This window comes from Squalius cephalus (assembly GCF_949319135.1).
Source record: "Squalius cephalus genome assembly, chromosome: 24".
Classification (NCBI taxonomy): domain Eukaryota; kingdom Metazoa; phylum Chordata; class Actinopteri; order Cypriniformes; family Leuciscidae; genus Squalius; species Squalius cephalus.
This window is the reverse complement of record NC_137145.1, coordinates 29,327,924-29,354,780: the sequence shown is the minus strand read 5'-3', so window position 1 is coordinate 29,354,780 and position 26,857 is coordinate 29,327,924. Positions and strand designations below refer to the sequence as shown.

Below are 26,857 nucleotides of genomic sequence, written 5' to 3'. Positions count from 1 at the left end.
TTCAGAGGTTGGTAAACACAGTTTTAGCTGGCATTTCTAATTGTAGTGCTTATTTGGATGATGTTGTTGTTTATTCCAGAGATTGGGATGAACATATGAAGACATTACGTGCTGTATTTGAGCGTTTTGCAAGTGCTTCCTTGACCCTTAACTTGGCCAAGTGTGAGTTTGGTCAGGCTAAGGTGAGGTATTTGGGAAAGGAGGTTGGGCATGGTCAAGTTCGACCAGTTGAAGCGAAAGTTGAAGCTATATCGAAGTTTCCAGTTCCTACGACTCGACGTGAACTTCGAAGATTTCTCGGAATGGCTGGATATTACCGCAGCTTTTGTAGAAATTTTTCGTCTGTGGTTAGCCCTTTAACTTCACTTTTAAGTCCTTCTACTGCTTTCGTGTGGAGTGCAGAATGCCAATACGCATTTGAGAGTGTGAAAACACTATTAAGTAGTTCACCTGTTCTTGCAGCTCCTGATTTAGAACGTCCATTTAAACTCGAGGTGGATGCAAGTAATGTCGGGGCTGGTGCTGTTTTATTACAGAATGATGAGCAGGGTGTACCTCATCCAGTAAGTTATTTCTTTAGGAAGTTTAACAAGAATCAGTTAAACTATTCAGTCATTGAAAAAGAGACGCTTGCTCTAATTTATGCATTACAACATTTTGAGGTCTATGTGGGATCTAGTGTGCAACCTTTGGTAGTTTTTACGGATCATAGTCCTTTGACATTTCTTTCAAAGTTGTACAATCATAATCAGAGATTGACGCGGTGGTCACTCTTTTTGCAGAGTTATAATTTGGATATAAGACACAAGAGGGGCGTTGATAATGTCTTAGCGGATGCTCTTTCAAGGGTATAACTTTTTGTGTTTTTCCCAAAAGTTTATTCTTAAGTGGGGGAGTGTTACGAACCGTACACTGTTTTTCTTCTTGTGTATGTTCTTTTGTTTTTCTATTGTTTGTCATTTTTAGCACTTCTAGGTATCGCCTACTTTCGGAACGCTATTGGTGGATGTGCCTGTCAATCATCGTTGGTCGACTGTGACGTCGCGGGATCTCCGCCAGACACCATTGGCTCCGACGCATTTAAAACGGAAGCGGCAGCTGGAAGAGTTGGCGGCTGTTTTGACTTGGCGTGTCACTGTTTGTGTTGTTTGTCTGTGTTATGCTACTACTTTAAACGCTTACGAGATTTCCATGAGAGTTGATGGAACGAGCTGTGTAATGGTTGTCATTAGTGACATTTGTGTTCTTGTTGAACGAGTGCCTTTGACACTTCTAGCTGCTGAAACTCCACTTAAACTAACTGCTGTCTTTCAGACGACGGAGACGTGGAACAAGCTTAGTAAGTCACGTGACATACATACCTTGCACGTAGGAGTTTCTATGTATTAGATACACTAGTTTAGTGAAGTGTGCTAAATATGTACTTTTGTGTTTATTAGTTAGAGTAAGTACAGGGTGCATTTGCGCTGAAGACGTTTCTTTTCATATTTTTGTTTTCTTATTTAGAGGACCGGGAGGAGACAGTTGGGGTTCTTTTTGTTATATTTATTTCTTTGATTTGTTAGCGCTACTTTCAGTTCCCTCTCTCGTTTGTCTTGGTTATATTTATTTCTTATTGTTAATTATTTTTGTTTTCTTAATTGTTTGTAAATGTTTATGGTCTTGGGAGCAATAAATCTTTTGCGGTGATAATTTGATGGTCTTGTGTTTCTCTTGCCACACACTTAAGCCTTTTCTATTGGTCATCTCAATGTTACTTCTTTTAACTCCTAGACAATAACTTTCCACCAAAGGTCGTAACAGGCTAAATAAATGGATAGTCCTGCAGCACTGATTTTTATTGCAGATAATATAACAAATAAATAATTATTGATAGGCCTACTTGTTAAAAGGGCTTTGTGTTTCATTTATTTGGCTATAGTCTACTGTCATCTGTCAATAATGAAAAAAAAAAGAATGAACGAATTAATTAAAACGAATTGAATTAATAAATAAATAAATAATATTGACGCACATGCTTTTCTGTCTCATTATTGCAACATCTCTCTCTAATAACTGCATTAATAACTGCATAATTAATGTAATTTGATACTTATGACTGATCATGCCCAAACGCGTGTTCAGCGCGTTCAGTCGGTGTTTAAAATCTGCTGCAGTCGATGAAAACAGTCAGAGAATGTGTCAGCTAGTCGTGTGTCCCCAGCATTAGTCTGCTATCAGTGGCTCAAACCTCCGTTACTAACTCTAAAATGACGTTTTGGAATTAGCAACGGAGGCATGGGATTAGATGCGTAAGAAATTAGTCCTACATACAAGAGCATTTTAATGACATAAACCTTTCAAACGTCTTGAAATACATAATCTGAACAATGTTTCGAGGTGTATAAGCAACTGAAAAAAGCACAAATGTAAGGGCATGTCAGAACATCTCAAGGACCCCAAAAACACCGTAGACCCCAGAGGGTTAAACGCTCGTTTTTTGGGGTCGACAGCTTATAAACACTTATTTCTGGGTTTTTTAGCTTGTTTGCAGTACACCTTGTCACATCGCAGCTTTTAGACATTGATTTGTTTTTTTTGTTACAAGTCAGAAATAACAAGGAGGCAGCTTCACACAATACAAAGTCAATAAAGACATTTGGATTGCCTCCCCCCCCCCCCCCCCCCGCGGCGTGGGCGTGGCCTGAATGTGCTCTGTCTCTATTGGTCGGTGTGATGATGATGTATAAGGTGGGTGTGGCTCAGAGGCTCCGCCTTCTTTGAGGTGTGAATCTCTGGTTAATTTCTTCTGTTCAGACCATAGACTAAAACATATGGACAAAGCGTCTGTGACGTCACCCATAGACTTTCTGAAGAACGGTTTTGAGGCCGTTTATGGGGGGTATGGGCGGCGCCATCTTGGAAAATCTTGGGAAATCCTAACCCCGCCCACCTTCTGGCCAATCCATATATGGGTAAAAGGGCGGGCTTTGTGTGAGACTGGAACGACGTCATTTTCGTGTGAAGAAAGCAACATGAACAACAATGGATGACATACAGCAGATCTTGTTCTTGCTTCTCGGCGTGTTTGTCACAAGAAGCCAAGCGCCGACATTAGGCGTTTCTCGATAGCAAGTACACAAAGTTCAGACTTAATTGCCAAGTCCGACTCAGGAGAATGACTCCCGAGGACGCGAGTCCATTTATTCTGCAAATGAAACAGCGCGCGTCACTCAGCTCGCTCTACTACTCCGGTTATCTCTGTATGTATATTTTAGGCAACAATAAAACGAAATATGTTATAAAACACCACACTGCCTCTTTTCGTTTTCATTTAAAGAAATCTTAAACATTATAGCCACACAAGTGGTTCAGGCAATGCGTATTGATTATATTCACTGCATATAACGTTAGCCTATTTATAACAAAACGAAATATAAAACACAACCCTGCCTCTTTTCGTTTAAATATAATATAAAAATATTGAACATTTTAATATGGTCCAGGCAATATGTGCATTTGTACTAAACAACAAATGTTGCAGTAAACAACATTACAGATCATCTTCGTTGTATTCAAATTTAAAATGACAAAACTCAACCCAATCTCTTTTTGTTAAATTTCAGTTTTATCAATATTAGCCATTATAAAACTATAAGTAAAAGGTACAAGAAGCTATACAAATAAAGCAAACAATTCAGTCAAACATACAAAGTCAGCGCTCTAGTCTAACCATACAATGGTAAAGTTAAATAGCTTATATAGTTATGAAATTTCTCTTTGCCCTCAGCCAAAACTATTGGCCAGGGAACAAATGATAGATTCACGAGACCAAAAATCGCCCGTTAGATATACACAAGACGAATTATATCTCATGTTTAACCACTACAGAGACGCCAGAGTCAGCGGCAAATGTCAGAACGACTAGCCGAGGAAAGGCTGTTCCAGGCGGGGTCCATGAGCGCCGAGCGCCCGGTGATCGACTGGATCTAACAACCTGGATAAAATTTTCATAAATCTTTATAAATAAACTACAGATTTGAGCTTTAAACAACTACATTCTTGCCTGAAAAACTCTTACAACTACATTTCATGATACAAAAACAGTAGTATTATATTTCAACTGTATATTAAAAAATGGCGCTTCTTATGTTGTCATTCTCCTTGGCGCAGCCTATGCTCGTTATCAGCTGTCAATCAAGCTGTCAATCAAAGTTAACCACGCCCTTATTTGTCATACATTTTATATCTAAATACGATCTAAACTAACGAGTTAGAAAAAAATTCACCCCCCTCACAGTTGTCAGGCACTCGGAACCTATCGAAAAATACAATAAAAGTCCATGGGACCAACCTGTAAAAACATGAATTTATGCTGTGAAAACTGACATTTTAACATGGGGGTCTATGGACATTTGCTCCCTTTTGGGACCTCCCCCTAGCGGATTTTCGATGTATTGCAGTTTTTCGCACTTCCGGGTAGGCTTCATTTTTCAGATTAGAATGTTGCCGCTTGGTTCAGAGGCGAGTAAAAACATGAACACACTGAAGAGCCGCTTTAGAGTAGAAACTGAAGCTGTGACTCTAATTGAAAGAGACTCTGATATTGTTGTTCATGTTTAATACTGTAACGCATCTACTGTATAAAGTGCTGTCTGAGTAAATGTGACGAGACAGGAGAGTCTGAATATAAACATTTTCACATCTCTATGAACAGAAGATGCTTTCTGAACTGCTGTTTTCTCATTTCTGTTGTGTGTTTATTGTGTTAATGAGAGGAAAGAGCAGCACATATTGACATATTTATCTAAATGCCGTTGGATGTTCACTTTTAAACCCTAAGCGGAGGACAAAAAAAGACTTTGCTTTGAGTACATCAGGGTCTTAACCTTAGAGGGTGCTAAAACAGAAAAGGAGAATAAGATGACTAATGAGGTGATGAAGTGGAAACCTTCAGTGGGGAGCATCTTCGTTGCTCTCTCTTCCGTAGCTTTATTTGCCTCTGCTTTTATCTGAGGTTTCTCTTTATCTACCAGGTCCTGAGGTGCGTCCAAGGAGCCACAGCATATAGCAAGCTGGAATAGGGCTCTAGCTAGCCTGTCTCTCATTACACATGTCAGGAATGCCTGAATATCCTGAGGACACACACAAAAAACAAGCACAATCAGTCGTTTCCATAACACATTATAAAGTAGAAACATTCATGTTCAATTACAGGGTTCCGACACCTCGGTTAACTTCAAATTCAAGGAGCTTTCAAGGACTTTCCAGGTCCAATACCCTCAAACTCAAGGACTTATTGTGGGAAACATTTCAAGTAAGAGCAAGGTTACATCGTGTTACCCATTTTACAGCCACATCATTTTCGTTATGCATTATTTGTTTTTGTTGTTTAAAAACACACAAAAAAATGTATCCAATCGATCGATTAATCGATTAACCTGTTAAGCTGCAACCCCACTTTTGAAAAATCCCCAGAAATGACATACCCAAACTGAAACAGATACAGTTCATGAACCCTTTGTACTAAAAGCACAAGTATGATCTCATTTGAAAGCTGACACCTGGCAGTTTATTGTAAATGTAGAATTAAAAATTACCATAATGACAAAAATTGTTATAAATAGCTTCAAAGTTTTGTAAAGTTATTAGAAATTAATTTTTATGAAACATCCTCATGAAAATAAAATTGAAGTTGGCACTGGAGCAATCTAGAAATGCACTACAGCTAAAGCCACATGTCTAAACATTTTATGTTTAAAATCTGAAGATATTAAGTCCAAAACTCTGTATTTAGTTAAATGTTTTTCAAGACCATGTCAGTTGACTTTATTTTGATTTGACGCTAAGATGCTTCTGATGTTTATTGTCATCTTCTAACCATCTATCCAGTATATTGTCTCTATTGTTTTGTGGTGCAAACAAGCCCCATTCAGTCTCAGTCTCCCCCTGCACACATTCACACCTCTCCAGCCTGGTTATGGCTCTAAATATGCATTTCTTTTGTCTGCATTATAGTTACTAACGACTGGCTATTCACATGCTATTCATAGGGTTTCAATCCCTAAATTCTTTTCTCAAAGTTCACCTCACATTTTAAATAAAGAATAAAGAACATTCTTGAATAAAGAAACTTTCAGTAAGCATTCAAAAAAACATAAAAGTATAACTTCTAGGTTGCAGGTGCACCTAGGGCTAGCTAGCATGTTAGCTTAGCACACCATCTATACGACCATTTATGAGATCAAAACCATGTTTGTGCTCCAAACTTACTTTTATAACGCAAGTGGAGTATTTTAAATAATCTTCTGTGATCTAATTTGGCTTCAGATAAAAAAATCAGACAGAAAATATACTATTGTATACTGTTCTGCACAATGATAGTCTATATAGATTAGCATTACATTATAAATATAATCTATTATTATGAAAATACCTGGCATGTCTTGAAAAATACAGGTAACTCAAATATCATTGCAATCATGTTTATTATCTTCAAAACCTCTTTATCTGCATTTTACAGCGCGAACTCTGTAGCTTTGTGTGTATCAGTGACGTCCTGGAATGTCACATGATCATGGCACTTCTTCATGTTCCATATATGGACAATTATTGTGCATATAGCGCCCTCAGGCTGTTGGTATGGATTGAAAACACAGTATCAGAGTATGCAAGCGCTCATAATGATTACATCGACGCATTTGGGTATAAATTCAATAAATATTATTCCTGTCTATAGAAATATGATGTGAATCTATGAGAATATATCAATATTTCTCCAAATCTGCACATTTTTGAGCTAAAGCCCTGAGGGACGTTGTTTTGTGTATCGCTGTCATGACGACAGCACGGGAGTTTTTTATGAATGAAAGCGGCTGACGCGCATAATTCATATTCGACTCATTTTTTCATTTCATAACTCCTGACACAAATTAAGAAATAACTGTCGCTATAAGTTTCTCAGAATACAATAGTGGTCAAATACTGAAACTTGAGTCTTATATCTTTTTAATGATGTATAGTTTGTCGAAGTATAACATTAAATCTGATAGTAACTTTGAGCTATATAAAAAAACGCTTCAGTGCGCCGACGCACTGGTGAGGCTTAACAGGTTAATCGGATAAATTTTTTTGTGTGTTTTTAAACAACCAAAAAAAATAATGCATAACGAAAATGATGTGGCTGTAAAATGATAAAGCATTTGGCTTTTATTTCTAAAAAAAAACAGAGGTATTTATTCCAACTCCAACATTTGGCTCCAAAACTAAGCCTATTTATTGCAATTTTTTACCCATTTAGTGTTTATAAGTGCCAGTGCCAACAATTATATAACAATACAGATAAGTCAACTTACTGTAAAACATGTATAACATGTAAAACTATGAATACAAACTTAAATAGTAAATGCCATTTGGCCTTAGTTTTGTCTTCTTAATACAACATTAAAAAAAGGATTGCATTTAACTGCAATTTAACTTCAAATTGCATGCATTGGAGACACCTACACATAGTGTAGCTTTGAAAAGGGGAATGTTTTATTGCAAAAATGTATTTTGTTAAATAGAAAAAGAACAGCATTTTGTTTTTCACTTAGGCTAAGTATATTAGCACGTTTTGTAGTATTATATTTTTTGTTAATTGAAAATGTTCTATGCTCAATTACTTTGGTAGCCGATTATAATGTCTTCCCCAAAAGTACGAGTGGATTTGGAGAAGCAGGCTGGGGATTTTCATTTTTTTTTGTTGTCTGTAACTATTTGGCAGACGTGACATACAAATAAGGTCTCGCAAAGACTGCAATACAATATTTGTTCCTCCATCACGTCCCGGTGTATACAGTGAATGCATGCTGAAATTATTGTTGCGTGGCTACATAAAAGTTTAAGCATGTGATGCATTGCTGCAACGGATTGAAGCGCGCGTCCGAGTGAAAAATAGAGCGGTGTGTGGGCGAGCCACACGAGAAAACATTGTATCCGCGCCACTGATCGCAGCGGCAACGAGCACTTTGATCACTTGATTTAAAAAACACATTTCAGTGACATGATTGGTTTTAACAAAACGACCAACTTTCGGACCCTGCACTTAAGCCTATAATTTTGTTTTTCAAAATTTAATTATGTATTTAAAAGTTGCGTTTATCTTTACTCTCCGCCATTGCGCCAACTAAATTCAAAATGTATCACGCGCTATGGTGTGCTTCCTGAAAATTGAACAACGGTCCGTATGAAACAATTAGATCCCTGCGCGTAGTGCGCGTAGGAATTTAATGAGGCTTCGAGGCAGAGTTTTTGCCTCGAGGAATTTTTGTAATCGAGTTAATCGAGTAACTCGATGAATCGTTTCAGCCCTAGTGTGTTTACTTTCAAAAACTTCCCAAGGACTTGAATTATTTATTTTTTTTATATTCACAAACTTTCAAGGATTTCAAGGACCCGTGGGAACCCTGCAATTAATCAAAAGCTTCAGTTCCAGTCATAATTGCAAACACCAAGCAAATAAAATCTCCTTTTGGGTTTTGGTAAGTAGAAAGTATGTGATTCTGGTTTGGAACAAAACAAGAAAGAGTACTTTATAAGAGAGCTTGGGGTGAACTATCCCTTGCATCTCATTAGGAATAATAATTACAAGTGGGAACTCAACCACCAAACCTTGTTTAAGAAAGACAAACACTTTTACGTAAAGGCTGCTCTAAACAAAAGGCAGCAAAACTACACCACTATATTGTGTTTGCCCATATACAAATCTTACCGAAGCTTGTTTTGGAATTCCTGGATGTAAACTCACAATTGTAAGAAAAACATCTGAATTGTGAGATAACCTTCAAGTTTAATACTCAGGCTATGTGTCAGTGTTTTATTACTCGAGACTAGACTCGATCTGCGCGCATCACAGAGCTAGTGCAAGATGAGAATTTGTGGTTAAAAGTATATGAATGTTTATTTTGTTTATAAAATGTCTGCTGGTTTGTCTAGATAAGACTCTAATTCCTCGGCTGGATCGTGTCGAGACTTTGAAGCTGCACTGAAACTCACATCTGGACCTTTGACCCGTTGGACCCTATTGAAGTCACTATATGGAGAAAAATCCTGGAGTGTTTTCCTCAAAAACCTTAATTTCTTTTCCACTGAAGAAAGAAAGACTTGAGCATCTTGGATGACGTGGGGGAGAGAAAATTATCAGTCAATTTGAATTCTGAAGTGAACTTCTTTACCTCGAATTTGGTCTGAAGCACTACAACACTGTTAGGAGTTTTGGAAAAACCTTTAGTAAGTATGCACAAAAGTAATAGAGGTGAGTGCCAAAACAAGCACTGCTTTAACTTAGCAAGATGCCACCCATGAAGGACAGCAACTTGGGAATTTCCAGTGCGGTTAGCAGACATCAAACATCCAAACCACAAGAAAAAACAGCTTGCAAACGAATACTCGCCCTTAAGTTGCTCACCTTCGTCATAGTTTCACTGAAGATGCCTTCAGAGTTGTTGAAGACTTCCAGGACTGCATCGGTGGCGGTCATATTTGCATATTTGTCCCTAAGCTCGGAGTTTCCCACCTGGGAGTAGATCACAGGTTCTTGGGTGGGATCCAGCAGGCTCTTCTTGATCTCAAACATTTTGTCATCCACCTTCTCCAGAATGGTTTCTTTGGCCTTTTCCATGTGGCAATACTCAGCAGCCGATGCCTTATTCAACATCTAAGAACACAGCATGAGCAAATAAAGTCTTATCCATTGGATAAAGAATGATGGGAATTTTAGAGCGCAACAGTTTCACAGTTCCAGAGTTTGGGAGAATTCTTGAAGGATGTATTTTCAATGCTTTGTAGATAGGGATGCACCAATATGAACATTTTGCAGATGCCGATAACCAATAATTCTTTATACTTAGATAAAAGTAAAAAGCTATTATTTTGCTATTAGATCCATGTTCGAGGCAGTTCGACTTAAAGGTGCTGTAAGTGATGCGACGCGTTTTTTAGGCCAAAACATTTTTTGTCACATTCAGCAAACATCTCCTCACTATCCGCTAGCTCCCTGTCCCCTGAACACACTGTAAAAAAACGCGGTCTCTCTAGACACCACAGGCTCCACAAACGGCAACAAAAACAAACTGGGCTCACCCGCACCACGAAACATAATAAACAGAGTTCCAGCCAATAACCGACAAGAAGTATTGGAGGGTGGGGTTTGGGGGGTTAGAGCGCGTGCACGTGAAGGGGGTGTGTGGAGGAGAGAGAACAGAGAAGCATGAAGAGGGAAGTTTGAATTATGGCCGACACACGACCAAAGAGACGACGTTCCGATGAACAAATTGCAAAGAAGAGGGACAAGGATAAGGAACGCACGAAGTCCCGAATTTACATCGGAAAAACCTTTAAAAGGTGGCGAGAACTCCGCCGGCAGAAGGGCTTCCAATCCGACATAGTTGCTCTGTTTTTGCAGAACAGGTAAATCCATTTTTCTTTCTAAACTGACGTTCATGTTCGCTAAACCAACACAAGGATGTAATTAGCTAGATCTATGCAGTCAGCGTTAACTTTGGTGAATACAACATGTATGTTTCTAGCAGCGATCAATCTCTATTGTAAATGATCAAGCAAATTCACAGTAGGGCGACAATTTGTGTGAATGATTGTTTTCATCCACTGTTCGTTATGAATTTGAATGTTCATTTATAGGCTATTGACAACTTTGACTAAATTTGTTTACGCCGCCGCCGTTGTTTATGCTCACTGGGAAACGCGAACATTATCACTCTATTATTGCGTCCTTGTATGGGAGCTATTTATAACCTCAGGTGGCGAGACGATTTTAAGATAATGTTTCTCTTTTTCTGCATTCTGTTTTGCAATATATAAAAGCATTTATCTAACTTGGCGACATTACTCATTGAATGAAGTATCAGTAAAACTTAACTTTGTTTGTAGTGACTATTTGGACTTTCCTTTATGTCGGAAGGGAGGGGAGGAGGGAGGAGACGGGATGAGGAGGAGGGAGGGTCTAGCTAGCCTCCGTTTTGTTTGACAACAATTCGAATGTCAACAAGAAGTAACGTCTCCCGGGATCGCTTACAGCACCTTTAACAAGTGCATTTCTTTACACACACACGCACACGCACACACACACACACACACATGAATTGGAAACACTCGATCTGCGCCAGTGGACGTGCACCGTTATGAATGCCTGTGCAGCAATGTGAAACAACGGCAAGCACACACGCAACTTCTACAGAAAGACTGTATCCTCGAACTGTTTCGACTTTAATCTCGAAATGCTAGATTTTCTTTCTTTTAGACTACAGAATTTATTATACTTGTCAAAACGATAATAGAAACTCCACTATGTCTCTCTTTACATTTATTTTGTCCTGTTGTCAGCTTCAGCTATGAAAAGAAATAGTTCGCCCCACACGTCCAAAATTCATAGCACACTTTAGATAACCTTCGGCAGCGAGTGCAGGCTCTTTGGTGGAGCTCTGCTCTGTGAAGGAAGTTCCATCGTGACAAATGAATGGACTACTAGCGGACTCGGAGTGACATGAAGATATGAATCAGAGGCACAAAAACGTTGACAGGGGTGAGCGGTCATTATGTTTACTAATTCCTGAACCGTGCTTTGCGCGCAACCCGAAAAAAAAAAGAAAAGAAAAAAGCGGATTTGCATGATTTACGAGAGCATCATTTTCAGGTCGGAAAAGCCAGATTTCCGGATTTATCCGGAAGAATCACATCCCTGAATAATGTTTTCATTATAATTTTATGTAGCCGATATGACAGACTTGCGCTGCACATGTTGCACTGAACTCTATTTTCCTTTTTGAAGTGATTCAATCATATTTCAAGCAACTCAATCCCATCATGTTGAACAGTGGCATCTGAAGCGTCTCAGCTGAAGGAGATAATACATTGTTTATCAGCTTTAATATCTCAGCTACATTTTCTGCAGACACCGACGTGGTGGCCGATATATCGTGCATCCCTATTTGTAGTGAGAACCCTCAACACAGAATCAGACATTTCCGAAAGAGAAACCCAAAAAGAAGACAGACCCAAAAAATATGGCAACAACAATAGGGAATCTTACCGAAATGGGCAACCCAAGACTCTGGATTCTGATGCCGAGTTCATAAGGCGACTCGCAGCTATAATGGTCTGCAAGGTGCTTCAGGAAATCAGCAAGGTCAAATCTAGGTGTCATGCTTCTTCTCCGGAATATTCTGAGACTCTAAAGCAAGCAGAAAACCACAGCGTTACGTCAACGCAGATGTATAGGAATTGTTTTTTTTGTGTCTTCCCTATTATATTGGTTATGTTGTGTGTGTTAAACAAGTGCAGTGCTGTGGAAAAGAATTTCCCCCTGGGCACAATAAAGTTATTCAATCAATGAGTATGTTGAACACTGGTCAAGAACACAGCCAATGCCAAGCTGACTCACCTTAAGAACGTCCACAGTTGTAATCTGACGTACGTCATCATCTTTAGTATTTGCATCTATTTTGAACATTCGGTGGATAAGAGGGATCTTGCAGAGAGGGCCCAGATGGAGTTCTTCAAAGCGTTTCTTGTTCTTCAGGTTGGCCAGACCCAGTCCCAGTTCGTAAAGTGTGCACACGCAAGACACTGCCTCCACTGACTGACAGGGAAAGAAACACATCAGGTAAACTCAAGGGGTCTCATTTATAAACATTACTAAAAGTGTACATGCGCCCGAAAGCAAAAAATGTTGTACGGCAAAAAAAATGTCAGACTTATAAAAGCGAGCGTACGCCAGAACCGGCGCAGAATCCCCTTTATAAACCCCAGTTATTCTTGTATGTATTTAAAATGTTATTGTGAACATGCACTGTATTTGTGATTAGGACTCATAATGAATATTAAAGTGGTTTTCCTTCATCAGCCGTCAGTCCCTCAGATCAACATCGGTGTCTCTAGAATATTCATATGCATGACCAGGTCACGGTTGCAAATGAGAACCTGTTCTCAACCGATTAGCCTGGTTAAATAAAGGTAAAAAAAAAAAAAAAAATCAGAGTTTACTTACAGATGTCCTTACACACTCTCCCGTCAAGCGTGTTTTTATAAATCACAACTTATGTGTGTGAAGTGTGAACTTATGTGAACTTATGCGTACGCTCTTTCAGGGCCTGTTTTGTGCGACGCAGGCCTCTGAGACAAGTCTCATCACAAACCCAGACCTGCCAACATGTACGCATTTTGCGTAGCGGATACGCATTTTGACTTCAAAGTACGCTGGTACAATTTGTCACTCTAAACTACGCAAAAACCTGGTGACACCTCTGTGCACGCGCTGTCCTCAAATCAAGCTACAGCAAAAGAAGAAAAGTTCGACCAATCATGGGGCTGGGTTCATTCCCCAAATAGCAAGCGGGGATGATTGACAGATGCGTAAGGCCTATCATTAAAAAGAGACTGAAAATCGACACCAATAAAGATTCCCGCTCGATCCCCCTTCCACTCCCGCGGCCGACGTCTGACTGATTTCATAAGCATGGAGGACAGTACAGTACAGTACGGTACCTCTGACTCATGAAGGGAAACGGCCTGGGGTCGATGTGGAAAGTTGATTGTTGAGTTAACTTAATCTTATGGATTCGATGATCACACAGATCACATGGATTATCTTAAAATACTCCGTTAAGTTCATGGTCACTCAGAAAAGAGGAAGACAGATCATTCATTCATGCAAATAATAAAATGCTCAAGTAATGCTGAACTATAAATCTTGAAATCGCTATGGCTTAGTGATTATGAAAGTGCTGTGATTTGTGGATTAGCCTACTGATAAGCGCGAGTCTGGAGAACTGCGTTTATTTATTCATTCATTCTCAGTGTTGAGAAACGTATGTGTTACGTTATTGTGTTAATTATAACTAAAGTACCTAATTATGTTACATATTTATTTTGTATGAAAACTAGCGCGTTAGTTACTTATGGATGAAAAAGTACTGTTTTATCAGTGCTGCGCGAGCTCTCTCACAAACACGGACGCGCACACACACAGTGAGATGATCATTGTAAAATGAAAATTGACGGGCTAAGTTTAAATTTTGTTCTTGCTTGTTTCTTTTTCTGTAAAAAAGCATTTTGTATTATCCATCCCTGCTTTTAAAATTCGTTAAATGACGGACGTTTTACTGTTAACACAGCCCTTATTATATGTCGGATTCGGAACTTATACTTTATATTATTTTTAGAATAAGTGATTCGTTATGCTATTATTGGACTCCTGTCTATTCTTGTCAACTGTTTTCTATAAATATGTTTGTATTGGCTAACATTTATTCAGCTAATGTGTGTCCTGTTTAAAATGTGCAATGTTCAAATGCAAAGACAGCACGTCACAAATAGAAGCCCTTTTCCCTGTGGTATTTAGTATCATATTTGAATGGCTAATGACATGGTGTAATGAACAGAGACTGCTCTTTGTAAATAATTGGAATCTGTTCTGGGACCTAGTTCTCATCTAGTATTATTCCGACCTAGGCTCTTCCGTGCTGATGGCCTTCACCCCAGCAGGATCGGAGCGGCTCTTCTGTCGGACAATATCTCCAAGACGTTACACACCATATGAGTAGTAAGTCAAAGTCCAAATCACAGTCTTTGCTGTCCCAACTAAATTGATATAAGTACCAATGTAGAACATTATATTGAAACTGTCTATTCCTCGTTTAGTGAGGTCAAACATTAAATCTATTGTAGGATCTAGGAAAAACCTAATTGTGATTAAACCAGAAAATCTCAATATTAGTGAACAAAAACAATTTCTAAAGCTAGGTCTTCTAAACATTAGATCGCTCACACCTAAGGCGGTTATTGTAAATGAAATTGTCACAGATAATAGTTTCGATGTACTTTGCCTTACTGAAACCTGGCTTAAACCAAATTATTATTTTGGTCTTAATGAGTCTACTCCATCAGGGTACTGTTATAAGCATGAGCCCCGTTTGATTGGTCGTGGCGGCGGTGTTGCAACAATCTATAGAGATATTCTCAATGTTACTCAGAAAACGGGTTATAAGTTTATTTTGTTTAAAAGTACTTGTACTAAATGTTACGCTCTCAGATGTAAGAAAGAAATCCCTATTATCTCTAGCCTTGGCTACCGTATATAGACTGCCTGGGCCTTACGCTGATTTCCTAAAAGAGTTTGCAGACTTTCTCTCAGGTCTATTGGTCAATGTCGATAAAGCATTAATTGTTGGAGATTTAACATACACGTAGATAACACAAATTATGCTTTAGGGGCTGCGTTTACAGATTTATTAAACTCCTTTGGGGTCAAGCAAAACATCACTGGTCCCACTCATCGTCTTGATCATACGCTAGATTTAATTATATCATATGGAACCGATCCAACCGATATAGATATTATACCGCAAAGTGATGATGTCACTGACCATTACATGGTAACTTACATATTACATACTGCTGAAATTTGTCATGTTGCGCCACGTTATCGACCAGGCAGAACAATCCTTCCAACCACTATAGATAGATTCTCAAATAGCTTACCTTATCTATCTCGGCTATCTGACTAGCACTATGAGCACCATTTTCTCTAGTACATTAGATATTGTTGCACCAATTAGATTAAAAAAGGTTAGAGAGAAAACTAAAGCACCATGGTATAACATTGCTACGCATGTTATCAAGAGAGAAACTCGTAATTTAGAGCGTAAATGGAAACAAACTAATTTAGAGTATTTAGAATCGCGTGGAAAGACAGTATGTCACATTATAAAAAGGCCCTAAAAGTAGCCAGGGCTGAGCATCTCCGCAAACTAATAGAAAATAACCAAAACAATCCAAGGTTTTTATTTAACACTGTGGCTAGACTAACAAATAAACAGACATCACCTGAGCAAAATATTCTGTTACAGTGTAGTATTAATGATTTTATGAATTTCTTCACTGAGAAAATAGAAAGCATCAGAAACACAATTGTAAATGTACAATCTTTGGTGGTGTCTTATGATTCAGCCTCAATTATCGCCCCTCAAGAACAACTACAGCACTTTACAACTCTAGTACAGGAAGAGCTAAATAAACTTATTGCATCTAAACCAACAACATGTTTATTAGATCCAATACCCACTAAACTACTGAAAGAAGTGTTACCTGTAGTGGAAGAGCGTCTTCTCAATATTATTAACTCGTCTTTATCTTTAGGTCATGTTCCAAGAATATTCAAGTTGGCAGTTATAAAACCTCTCATTAAGAAACCGCAATTAGATCATAATAACCTAGCAAATTACAGACCCATTTCAAATCTTCCATTTATGTCTAAAATACTAGAAAAAGTTGTGTCCGCTCAATTGTGCTCTTTCTTGCAAGAAAATGATATCTATGAAAAATTTCAGTCAGGATTCAGGCCGCATCATAGCACAGAAACTGCGCTCGTTAAAATTACAAATGATTTATTTCTAGCTTCTGACCAAGGCTGTATCTCAATAATAGTTTTACTCGATCTTAGCGCTGCGTTCGACACTATAGATCACAAAATACTCTTAGATCGACTACAAAACTACACTGGCGTTCATGGACAGGCATTAAGCTGGTTTAGATCATACTTATCAGACCGCTACCATTTTGTCTGTTTAAATGGGGAAAAATCAAAGGTAACGTCAGTAAACTATGGAGTGCCGCAAGGATCTGTGTTAGGCCCTCTATTATTCTCAATATATATGCTGCCACTTGGTAATATTATAAGAAAACATGGAATTAATTTCCACTGTTATGCTGATGACACTCAATTATATATTTCATCACGACCAGATGAAAACATTAAATTATCTAAATTGACAGAGTGTGTTAACCCTCTGGGGTCTGAGGTGTTTTTGGGGTCCTTGAGATGTTCTGACATGCCCTGACATTTGTGCTTTTTTCAGTTGCTTAGAAACATATTAATGGCAAAGGTGTAATTACACTCTATTTAGCACAAACAGGGCTACCATAATATGTGAGCAACATGTATGTACATCTTTTCATTTTTGAGAGAATAATGTTTATGCATGGTTATTGAAAAAACTAAAAATGAAAGTTTCTGAAATAAGGCCACAAAACACATACTAAATATGTGTCAATAAGACTTTTGACTGATGGATGTCGTCGCCTAGCGTTTTTTCTTCAAAATGATGTGAAAATCATCCTGCCTAATCATTCACATAAAACGATACATTGATTTAAATTTTGTGAAACACTTTTAGTTTGAAAAGGCAATATGCGGATGGGGCGTAAACAATCCAACACCATCATGAATATTTAGTAGTTCACACCTGATGTCCCTGCATACTTAATGAGCCATTCATTCAGGTGTGTCACCTATAGCCACAAGAAAGAATACAAGAGCAATATATATATATATATATATAGAAATTATTGAACTTAAATATACAAGCTTCATAAAAATGATCATTCTAGAAGAACATTTCAGATGGCATTGTCACAGTGTTGGGTTTGTCATGTGTCTTGTTTGGTTTGTTGTGAGCACATAGCTTGTCTTGTATTCCTTGTGCCATGTGCTCTCCTGTCAGTTGTCTAGCCCCTCCCATCTTGTTACCTGATTATTTAATTATTTGCCCCACCTGCTTTCCCCGTTATCCTCTTGTTTGCTTCCCTATTTAGTCTCCCTGTGTTTGCAGTCCTGTGCTGGTTCGTTATTTATGTTTCCCTTGTGTTCTGGTCCTGACTTTTGCCTGTCTTGTTTTTCCCCCTTGAGGAGGTTTTTGTTTGTAGTTTTGTTTTGTTTAATAAAGATCCTTCCTGCACTTGAATCCTCTCTCACTAATTCAACGAGTCGTGACAGGCATTTAGAGGCTTTTGCATCTGAACTCTTAATATATATACACACACACACATATATATATGTATATACACACTACCAAATTGGTTCACAGTTGGAAGCATCGCAAAATTTTTTTTTTTTTTTCACAAATTGTGCTTGCAAATTGTATAATATCCAAGGCAAACATGTCTAGTAATTGTGCAGTTAATTCTCATACTGTATTTTCAGTTTTGGAATATTTATCCTCTCCCCAAATTTGTCACTAATAAAACACAATACAAATTATTTAAAGAAAAGGCTTATATTTACATTTTAATAGTTTGTTTACATCTACCTTGTAAATATATTTTTTTATTAAAGCTCCACTATGTAACTTTGGTATGTGACCACAAGAGGGCGCAGTTTCAACAATAACAAAGGCGAAGCTTGATGACGCTATGAAGGAGGTGACGATGGGAGATGTCGTTTTTAATGCGTTTTCACCATAGCAATGTATCTAAATGGAATTAATGAATCATGATCACGGATGAGGTAATTTATTCGTTTTTGTATTACCTGTATGTCTGATCATATTATTTTATGTCATCATAATTAATGAACTGCAAGGAACGTGAAATGTTATGCTATAGGCCTATTATCCCGTTACAACATACAGCTATTTGTCAAATGATTTGTTTGGTTTATGTTGTGCAGTTTTACGTTTTTATGGTTAATGCCGTGTTGTTTAACGTGTTCAAACCAATATCTAAAAGTAAATTTGAACGAACATTTGCAAGTAATGACTAAATATATTTTTTTAACAACATATCCGATTGTATTTAATTGTACTGCCATAATCTCGGTCACCACACGTGATAAAAAGCCTTACCGAAGTACAAAGAGCAATATAACTTTGTTTATAAGTGCTATTATTGACAGTTGCATGTCTTACCTGTCTACAATACACTCGCGAGAGCAGTCTCTGTCAAGTCCAAGATAGTCACGCAGCTCTCTCCATCTCGAAAACGTCTGGCCGATATTTATCCGGGTTTTATTCCTCCGTTTGTCACACAGTCCGTGACTCCGCGTGTATCCGAATATGGACGCTTTAGTTTTGTTGGCACTTCAATACTCGCCAAAGAGTAATCGTGATCCATAACAGCTATAACCATACAGTCTATGGCTATAACGCTTTAACCACCACTTCCGCATTTGACCATGTGATATTCCGGTGTGGTGGGTCATATTTTTTATTTTATTCTTTTTTTATTCTTTGTCAGACGTCTTTATTGTTTATTGTGATAAGAAAAAAAACTCAATAAAGTTGTTGTAAAAAAAAAAAAAAAAAAAAAAAAAAAAATCCGGTGTGGTGGAATATCCTATCACATGGTCCACACCGGAAAAAAAGGATAGAGCGGACATTGCGTCACTGAGGCGCGACATTTCTTTTCCGGGACGGCCAGTTATTTAAAATCGGAATTTCTCTGAAATAAAAAATCTTTGGAGACTTTTGAGATATTGTAAGTACACAACTGGAGGAAATATATCACACTGTGCAAGTTATTTTCGGAAATTTTATTATAAAATTCCTACATATTGGAGCTTTAAAAAGGTTACAATTACAACAATTCAAGTGTAATCTTTCTTTGTAAAAACTAAAGTATACAAAACGTATTATTTGATGACTTTATTTTTGACAAAACATACTATTATTTAAGATATGAGCAAAATTGGCAAACAAAAGCTTATTTGATGTGGCAGTCTATTGTACAGTGAAACCTTTATAATCTATTCAAAACTAGTCAACGTCTTTCAAAACTAAAGTATACATTTTATCATACGTATTTCAAAGTAAAGAATTCATTAGTTGATGACTTTATTTTTGACAAAACACATATATACAGTATATATTCCTCATCTCAGTATAGGAATAGAGTTTGCTAAAAGCTGTTCATTCATTCACACACAAAAACGCGATTCATTTTTAAACAGTATTTTTGCCAGCTGTAGTAGCTACACAACAGCGCGCATATGTACATTCATTCATTCATTCACACTCAGAAACGCGATTCATATTTCAACAGTCTTTTTGCGTGTATAGACAGACACTATTGCGATTAGAACAAAGGGAACTGAACTGACCTATTCCTCAGCCGGGTCTGTTGCTCCTCGAAATGAAACTTCTAGCACTTCTGAGGTAAATTTTCCAGGATTATTATCAAGATAGTATTATTCCGAAGTACATGAGACTGAAAGTGAACTCGCGGTGTGTGTTATCCAGCTGACTGTGGGCGTTCACAGGTTTGCCTGGATCGCCTCACATTTGCGTTTGAATAGCGCGCGCTCTCCGTGGGCGGGGTCACATTACAACTTAATGAGCTGAGATGAGAACGACTGACATCTCTCTCTTTTCATACATAGTACATGAACTGAGAATATTTGTTTTTTATATAAATTACTTCATTTAAAAGAAGAGAATTCAATTTTCGGACGCGTTTCAGAATTGACTGCACTGACAGAGAGGAGGCAGAACTCGCATCATGTTTATTTTTCTTTATTTGGCGAAAAGCACAACACTTTGTTTTTATTATGAGTATACACAAAAAAAATACACACTTAACAGGATCGATTGATGTATAACACAAGCATATATGATAAAAATTAATATTAGTATTTTGATTCTTTTTTGCACTGATAAGGAAAAAAACGAGCCTATCGCGCCGGAGCGATAGCCGACCTCAGGGGGTTAAAGATATAAAATACTGGATGACGTGTAATTTTCTGCTATTAAATTCAGATAAAACGGAGGTATTACTTATTGGCCCAAAAAACTGCCCACAAAACCTCTTGCAATACAACTTTAATTTAGAAGGATGTCATGTTACTTTATCCACTACAGTAAAAGACCTGGGTGTTATACTAGATCGCAACTTGTCTTTCGAAAATCATATTTCATATGTTACAAGAACAGCCTTTTTCCACCTTAAAAACATTGCTAAGCTACGTAACATGCTATCTGTTTCTGATGCAGAAAAGTTAGTTCATGCATTCATGACCTCGAGACTAGATTACTATAATGCTTTATTAGCTGGTTGTCCTGCATCCTCAATAAACAAGCTACAGTTGGTCCAAAATGCAGCTGCTAGAGTTCTTACTAGGTCAAGGAAATATGATTACATAACACCAATTCTATCATCTCTACACTGGTTACCTATTAAGTTCCGTATCAATTACAAAGTATTACTACTGACCTATAAAGCCCTAAATGGTTTAGCTCCTGGGTATTTAACAGAACTTTTATCACCCTACAATCCATTGCGCTCTTTAAGATCACTAAATTCAAGGCTTCTGGTCATTCCTAGGATATCTAAGTCCACTAAAGGAGGGAGGGCGTTCTCACATTTAGCTCCTAAACTCTGGAATGGCCTTCCTGATATTGTTCGAGGCTCAGACTCACTGTCCCAGTTTAAAACTAGATTAAAGACGCATCTCTTTAGCCAAGCGTTCGCATAATACTACCTTTTATACTACAGTTGAATCATATCGAATGCATTAATATTATGAACAGCAGCTATGCTAATTATTTCCCATCTGCTTTTCTGTTGTTATCTCAGGACGCTAGTAAATAGTTCGTCAGCTCCAGTTTGTATCCAGCCTCTCATGGAACCTTCAGATGCCCCAACACCCGTGCAGAGACGACTCGACTCCTGTGAAGAGACGACTCGACGCTGGCGATATGTTATGCCCTAAATTAATACATGATTAACTAACTGTATTTTTCTATGTACATTTCTGAAATGCACTTTCTGTAAAGCTGCTTTGAGACAATATGTATTGTGAAAAGCGCTATACAAATACATTTGAATTGAATTGAATTGAATATTTGGATATTGGAAAATAAATCTTAATTGTACACAATGTTCCTATGTTTTTATCTTTTTTATATATATATATTTTTACTGTGTTCTAGGGGTTTCTTAATTTTAGACTAGTTGACCAGCACACATTATATGCAATGCAATTAATGCATGCGTGTCGTCGTCCAAACCGCCCATACAACACCCCCCCCCCCCCACCCCCCCCCCCCCCCCCCTCGCCCCCGTACGCAAAAATTTTTTGCAAGGTTGGCAGGTATGCAAACCTACACTGGGACTTTTGTGTAGACCTCATACCTCAATGTACAGATTGATCTCCTGGATGGTGCGCTGAAGGTTCTGCACTGCAGGAAGATGCCGAAGAGCGTCCACATTCATATCTTCCAAAGTAGACACTTGTAGAAGTGAGCAAACTCTGCTTATTACCTTTGGCATTATAAAAAAAAAAAAATTAGTCATGCTATTGACATTGGGATAAGCACAAAATAGGTCTGGATAGTGCTGGTCAGTATACCGGTTCATACCGAATACCGGTGTTTATTTTTGTTATGATATGATTGTTTAATATCAACACTGCGCAACACTGTTTGAGAGGGTCTTTTCACTGTTGCACTGTGTGGTGATGCACAGATGTATGAAGATGGACAGGTTAAACTATAATTAATAGCTGTCAAATTATATTACAGTGTTTCCCATTGATTGGTTCACAATATCAACACTGCCCGGCACAAATAGATTTTCCAGAAGGCTTGACATTGTTAAATAAACATGAGCACTGCATGTTTCAAAGTCAAGACGCGGCACGGGTGTTTTTACATGAATGTATTTGGAGGGAACTGACTGTCTTTAGAAAAGTTTCCATGTTATTTTCATTCAATCTTTCTTTATCTTTCCTGATAAAACAGCGTTTATGAGCGCCTCCTGCTGGACCTCTTTGTAAACACCATCATTTTATGGGGTCTTACAAACCTGTATTAATACTAGTGTGGGATTTTTCTACAATATTCACTCATGACAGTAAAATAGGGCATTCTGAGTCAATCCACTGCAGTTTTTCCTCTCTCAATCAGAATAAAATGTGGTTAACACCCAGTCATGCTTTCAAAAAAATAAATAATACACCGTCATGTACCGTGAAACTGGTATAATTTTGAAAAATACCGTGATATAAATGTTTGGTCATACCGCCCAGCACTAAGGTCTGGATAATTTCCCAAGACACTAACCCTCTCGATGGTCACATGCTCTCCTTCGGCTGCAAGGGCTCTCATGACATCCTCCGCCAAACTGTTCACTTCGCTTGAGCTCATGGCCTTTCTCTGTCTCCCAACATTGTTTTCATCTTCCAGCAAGGCTTCTGCTGCCCTCATGTTTGCACCATGAACCTCCCTCATCTGGCTGTAGAAGGACTCATAGAAGACAAGCCCTCTTCCCTCCTTCAGTTTCTTCTCCTCAGCATTGGGCATCTTGGAACCAAGAACTGGGAAGTCACTAGCTGACAGATTACCAGGGACGACTGAACTTGTCTTGGGCCGAACCACTTGTTCATCCACCACAGGTTTGGACTGAACCTTCTTTGCTTCCTCATCAATCTTCTGTTGTGGTCCTACAAGAATAAAGCCAACAATGTGTTTTTAAAGACTTAAAGTTATAGTTCACCCAAAAAATGAAAACGACCCCATGATTTACTCACCCTGAAGTCATCCTAGGGGTATGACATTCTTCTTCAGACGAATAAAATCGAAGTTGTATTAAAAAATGTCCATTCAAGTGCATCTATCCATCATAAAAGTACTTCTATCCATCATTAAAGTGCTTCTATCCATCAAAGTGCTTCTAACCATCATAAAAGTGCATAGTATCCATCATTAAAGTACTTCTATCCATCATAAAAAGTGCATCTATCCATCTATCCATTATAAAAGTGCATCTATCCATTATAAAAGTGCATCTATCCATCATAAAAGTGCATCTATCCATTATTAAAGTGCTTCTATCCATCATAAAAGTGCTTCTATCCATCATAAAAGTGCATCTATCCTAGGGCTGGGCGATATGGCAGAAAACTGTATCACGATATAAGTGTTTCATATCGGTCGATATCGATAATTATTGAATTTTTTTATAACATATTTAAAATAAGGACCAGTCCAGGAGACAAATATATTACATTTAAAGATTTTTTATTTTAAACTTAACCTACCTCTGATTATAATCCCATCAGTTATAAAGGCAGAAATGTCAACACGACCATGGAAAACTCAAAAGTCTAAAATCACAATGAACACTTAACAATTATCTCTTAACATTAAGGTGCAAAATTAAAGAATACGTAAGAAATGCTTTATAAAGGGGTGGGCGATATGGCAAAAATATAATATTACGATTTCTTTCTATAAATTCTATAAATCTATTTCTTTCTATTTTCTGTAAATTATACATTGATACTTATTAAAGCTATTAATAAAGTTATTAGTCAAGAGCAGTGAGTGATTTTTCTCTTTACATTTTGTTGTTTTATTAACATTAAAGGGATAGTTCTCCTAAAAATTCTAATTTTCATAATTTACTCTCTCACGTTGTTTTAAACTCGAATAAGTTTCTTTCTTCTGTTGAAAATAAAAGTTATTTGGAAGAATGACCAACAGTTGATGTACCCCAGTGACTTCCATAGTATATTTTTCTCCTATGGAAGTCAATGGGGACCAGCTACTGTTTGGATACCCACATTCTTCAAAATATTAATATTAGAAAATATTAGAAGGCAATTAATACAGGTTTGGAACAACATTAGAGTGCGTAAATAATGAGATAATTTTTATTTTTGGGTGAACTATCCCTTTAAGGACAAGCGGCAGCGTGTTTACTATTACTACTGTCTCTTTAAGAGCTGCGCGCGACGCGTCTATTATACACGCATTTGACAAGCAGATTTTCTCTCAATTTTCTCAAGTTTGCTTTCACTTTAGACATATCCGACTAGTTTATGTAAACCTTGTGTGTATATAACAGTATTAGCAAAATAAGACTCGAAAGATAACTTAGTATTCAGGCGCTGGTAGACAGGCTTTTAGTGCATGTGAGCTTCACATGTATGCGCTGAGAAACGCACACGCTAGAACAGCGCATCTGCACGCGAATAACAGAGAAACTGACGACGGTCTTGCATAATCTGCAGATGACATTGGTCTGACTACGGTCGGTCAGACTTTAAGTCAGGCGAGCTGACTTTTCCTGTTTTATCTAGTTACTAGAGAGTGAGTGCCTTTGTTCATGCAATCAAACTTGCTTTGCTGGTTTCTTCCGACGAAAAAAAAAAAAAATTATCGAACGTTTTATCGAACGCATTTTTTATTGATATTGATTACGTGTCTATCGCGATACATATCGTTATCGTTTTATCGCCCAGCCCTAATCTATCCATCATTAAAGTTCTTCTATCCATCATTAAAGTGCTTCTATCCATCATAAATGTGCATCTATCCATCTATCCATTATAAAAGTGCATCTATCCATTATAAAAGTGCATCTATCCATCATAATAGTGCATCTATCCATTATTAAATTGCTTCTATCCATCATAAAAGTGCATTTGTCCATCATAAAAGTGCATCTGTCCATTATAAAAGTGAATCTACCCATCATTAAAGTGAATCTGTCCATCATAAAGTGCATCTATCCATCATAAAAGTGCTTCTATCCATCATAAAAGTGCATCTGTCCATCATAAAAGTGCATCTATCCATTATAAAAGTGAATCTATCCATCATTAAAGTGAATCTATCCATCATAAAGTGCATCTGTCCATCATAAAAGTGCATCTATCCATCATTAAAGTGAATCTATCCATCATAAAGTGCATCCGTCCATCATAAAAGTGCATCTATCCATCATAAAAGTGCATCTGTCCATCAAAAAAGTGCATCTGTCCATCATAAAAGTGCAACTGTCCATTATAAAAGTGAATCTATCCATCATAAAAGTGCATCTATCCATCATAAAAGTGCATCTATCCATCATAAAAGTGCATCTGTCCATTATAAAAGTGAATCTATCCATCATTAAAGTGAATCTATCCATCATAAAGTGCATCTATCCATCATAAAAGTGCATCTATCATCATAAAAGTGCATCTGTCCATCATAAAAGTGCATCTGTCCATCATAAAAGTGAATCTATCCATCATTAAAGTGAATCTATCCATCATAAAGTGCATCTATCCATCATAAAAGTGCATCTGTCCATTATAAAAGTGAATCTATCCATCATTAAAGTGAATCTATCCATCATAAAGTGCAACTATCCATCATAAAAGTGCATCTGTCCTAGAGGTGGGCGATATATCGTTTAGACGATAATATCCAAATTGTTGTCTGGACGATATGCAAAATTGGGATATCGAATATTTCATAATTTGTACAATCCGACCCCCCAAACATGAAAAGAGCTGAAAGAAGTTAAAGAGAAAACAAATAACGCACACTATAACATTCTAAACAATTATATGTAGCGATTTTTAACACTGTAGGGCAGTACTATTCCGGAAGCAACGAGTGGCCCAGCCCATGGTCCCGTGTCGTCAAAAACGCACGAAATAGTGCGCGCAGAAGCACATGCGCAAAACCGTTTTGTAAAATGATATAAGAATTATTTTTATTTTATAATATGTCATTTTACAAAAGGACATTTTACAAACCTACGTTTTGCGCATGTGCTCCTGCACGCACTTTTTCAGTCACAACACAGCAATCAGAGGAGGACGCGCTGAAAACTTTAATGCTGTTCTCTTCCTTCATAACTCGTACTGAGAAGGTTTGAGTTGCAGAGGAATTTGTGACTTTTTCACCTGTTCAACCACATCAAAGTTTCGTAATTAGTAAGTCCGTGCTTTTTCTCTTTTTGTTCTTATGTGCTGAAGGGCCGCTGTGCCTTGGTGAAACGGTGTTTGTACGTGAAGAGCTCTTTTCCAAAACGCCATAAACCTAAAAAGCTGCCTCAAAGAACCAGCAAAAGTAATGATTATGTAAAATATTGCAATAAGACATTTTAATTGTTTATTAATTTCTGTGTCGGCTGCAAAGATGAAGTTTATGATAGGCTATTCTATTGACTCGCGATCTTTGCAGTAGGCTAGTGAACGCACCGGAGAAATGCACATTTATTAGGCTACATAGTTTTATTTTTATTTTTATGCATTAAATCCAGAAATTGGTAA

General features: G+C 37.6%; 1 protein-coding gene across 3 annotated transcripts in view; it reads right to left on the bottom strand.

The window, feature by feature from the left end:
* The window catches only part of LOC307153122 (uncharacterized protein), an 88,967-nt gene that overhangs the window by 48,650 nt on the left and 13,460 nt on the right, over positions 1-26,857 (bottom strand). For 2 of the 3 annotated variants that reach the window (XM_079862293.1, XM_079862295.1), the window contains 6 exons: positions 22,869-23,248; positions 21,940-22,068; positions 12,419-12,616; positions 12,068-12,208; positions 9,428-9,676; positions 4,931-5,114 (listed from right to left, as the gene is read on the bottom strand). In XM_079862293.1, the coding sequence (XP_079718419.1) occupies positions 4,931-5,114; positions 9,428-9,676; positions 12,068-12,208; positions 12,419-12,616; positions 21,940-22,068; positions 22,869-23,248 (1,281 nt within the window). The remainder of the gene's footprint in view (positions 1-4,930; positions 5,115-9,427; positions 9,677-12,067; positions 12,209-12,418; positions 12,617-21,939; positions 22,069-22,868; positions 23,249-26,857) is intronic. The other variant, XM_079862294.1, reaches the window with a different exon arrangement.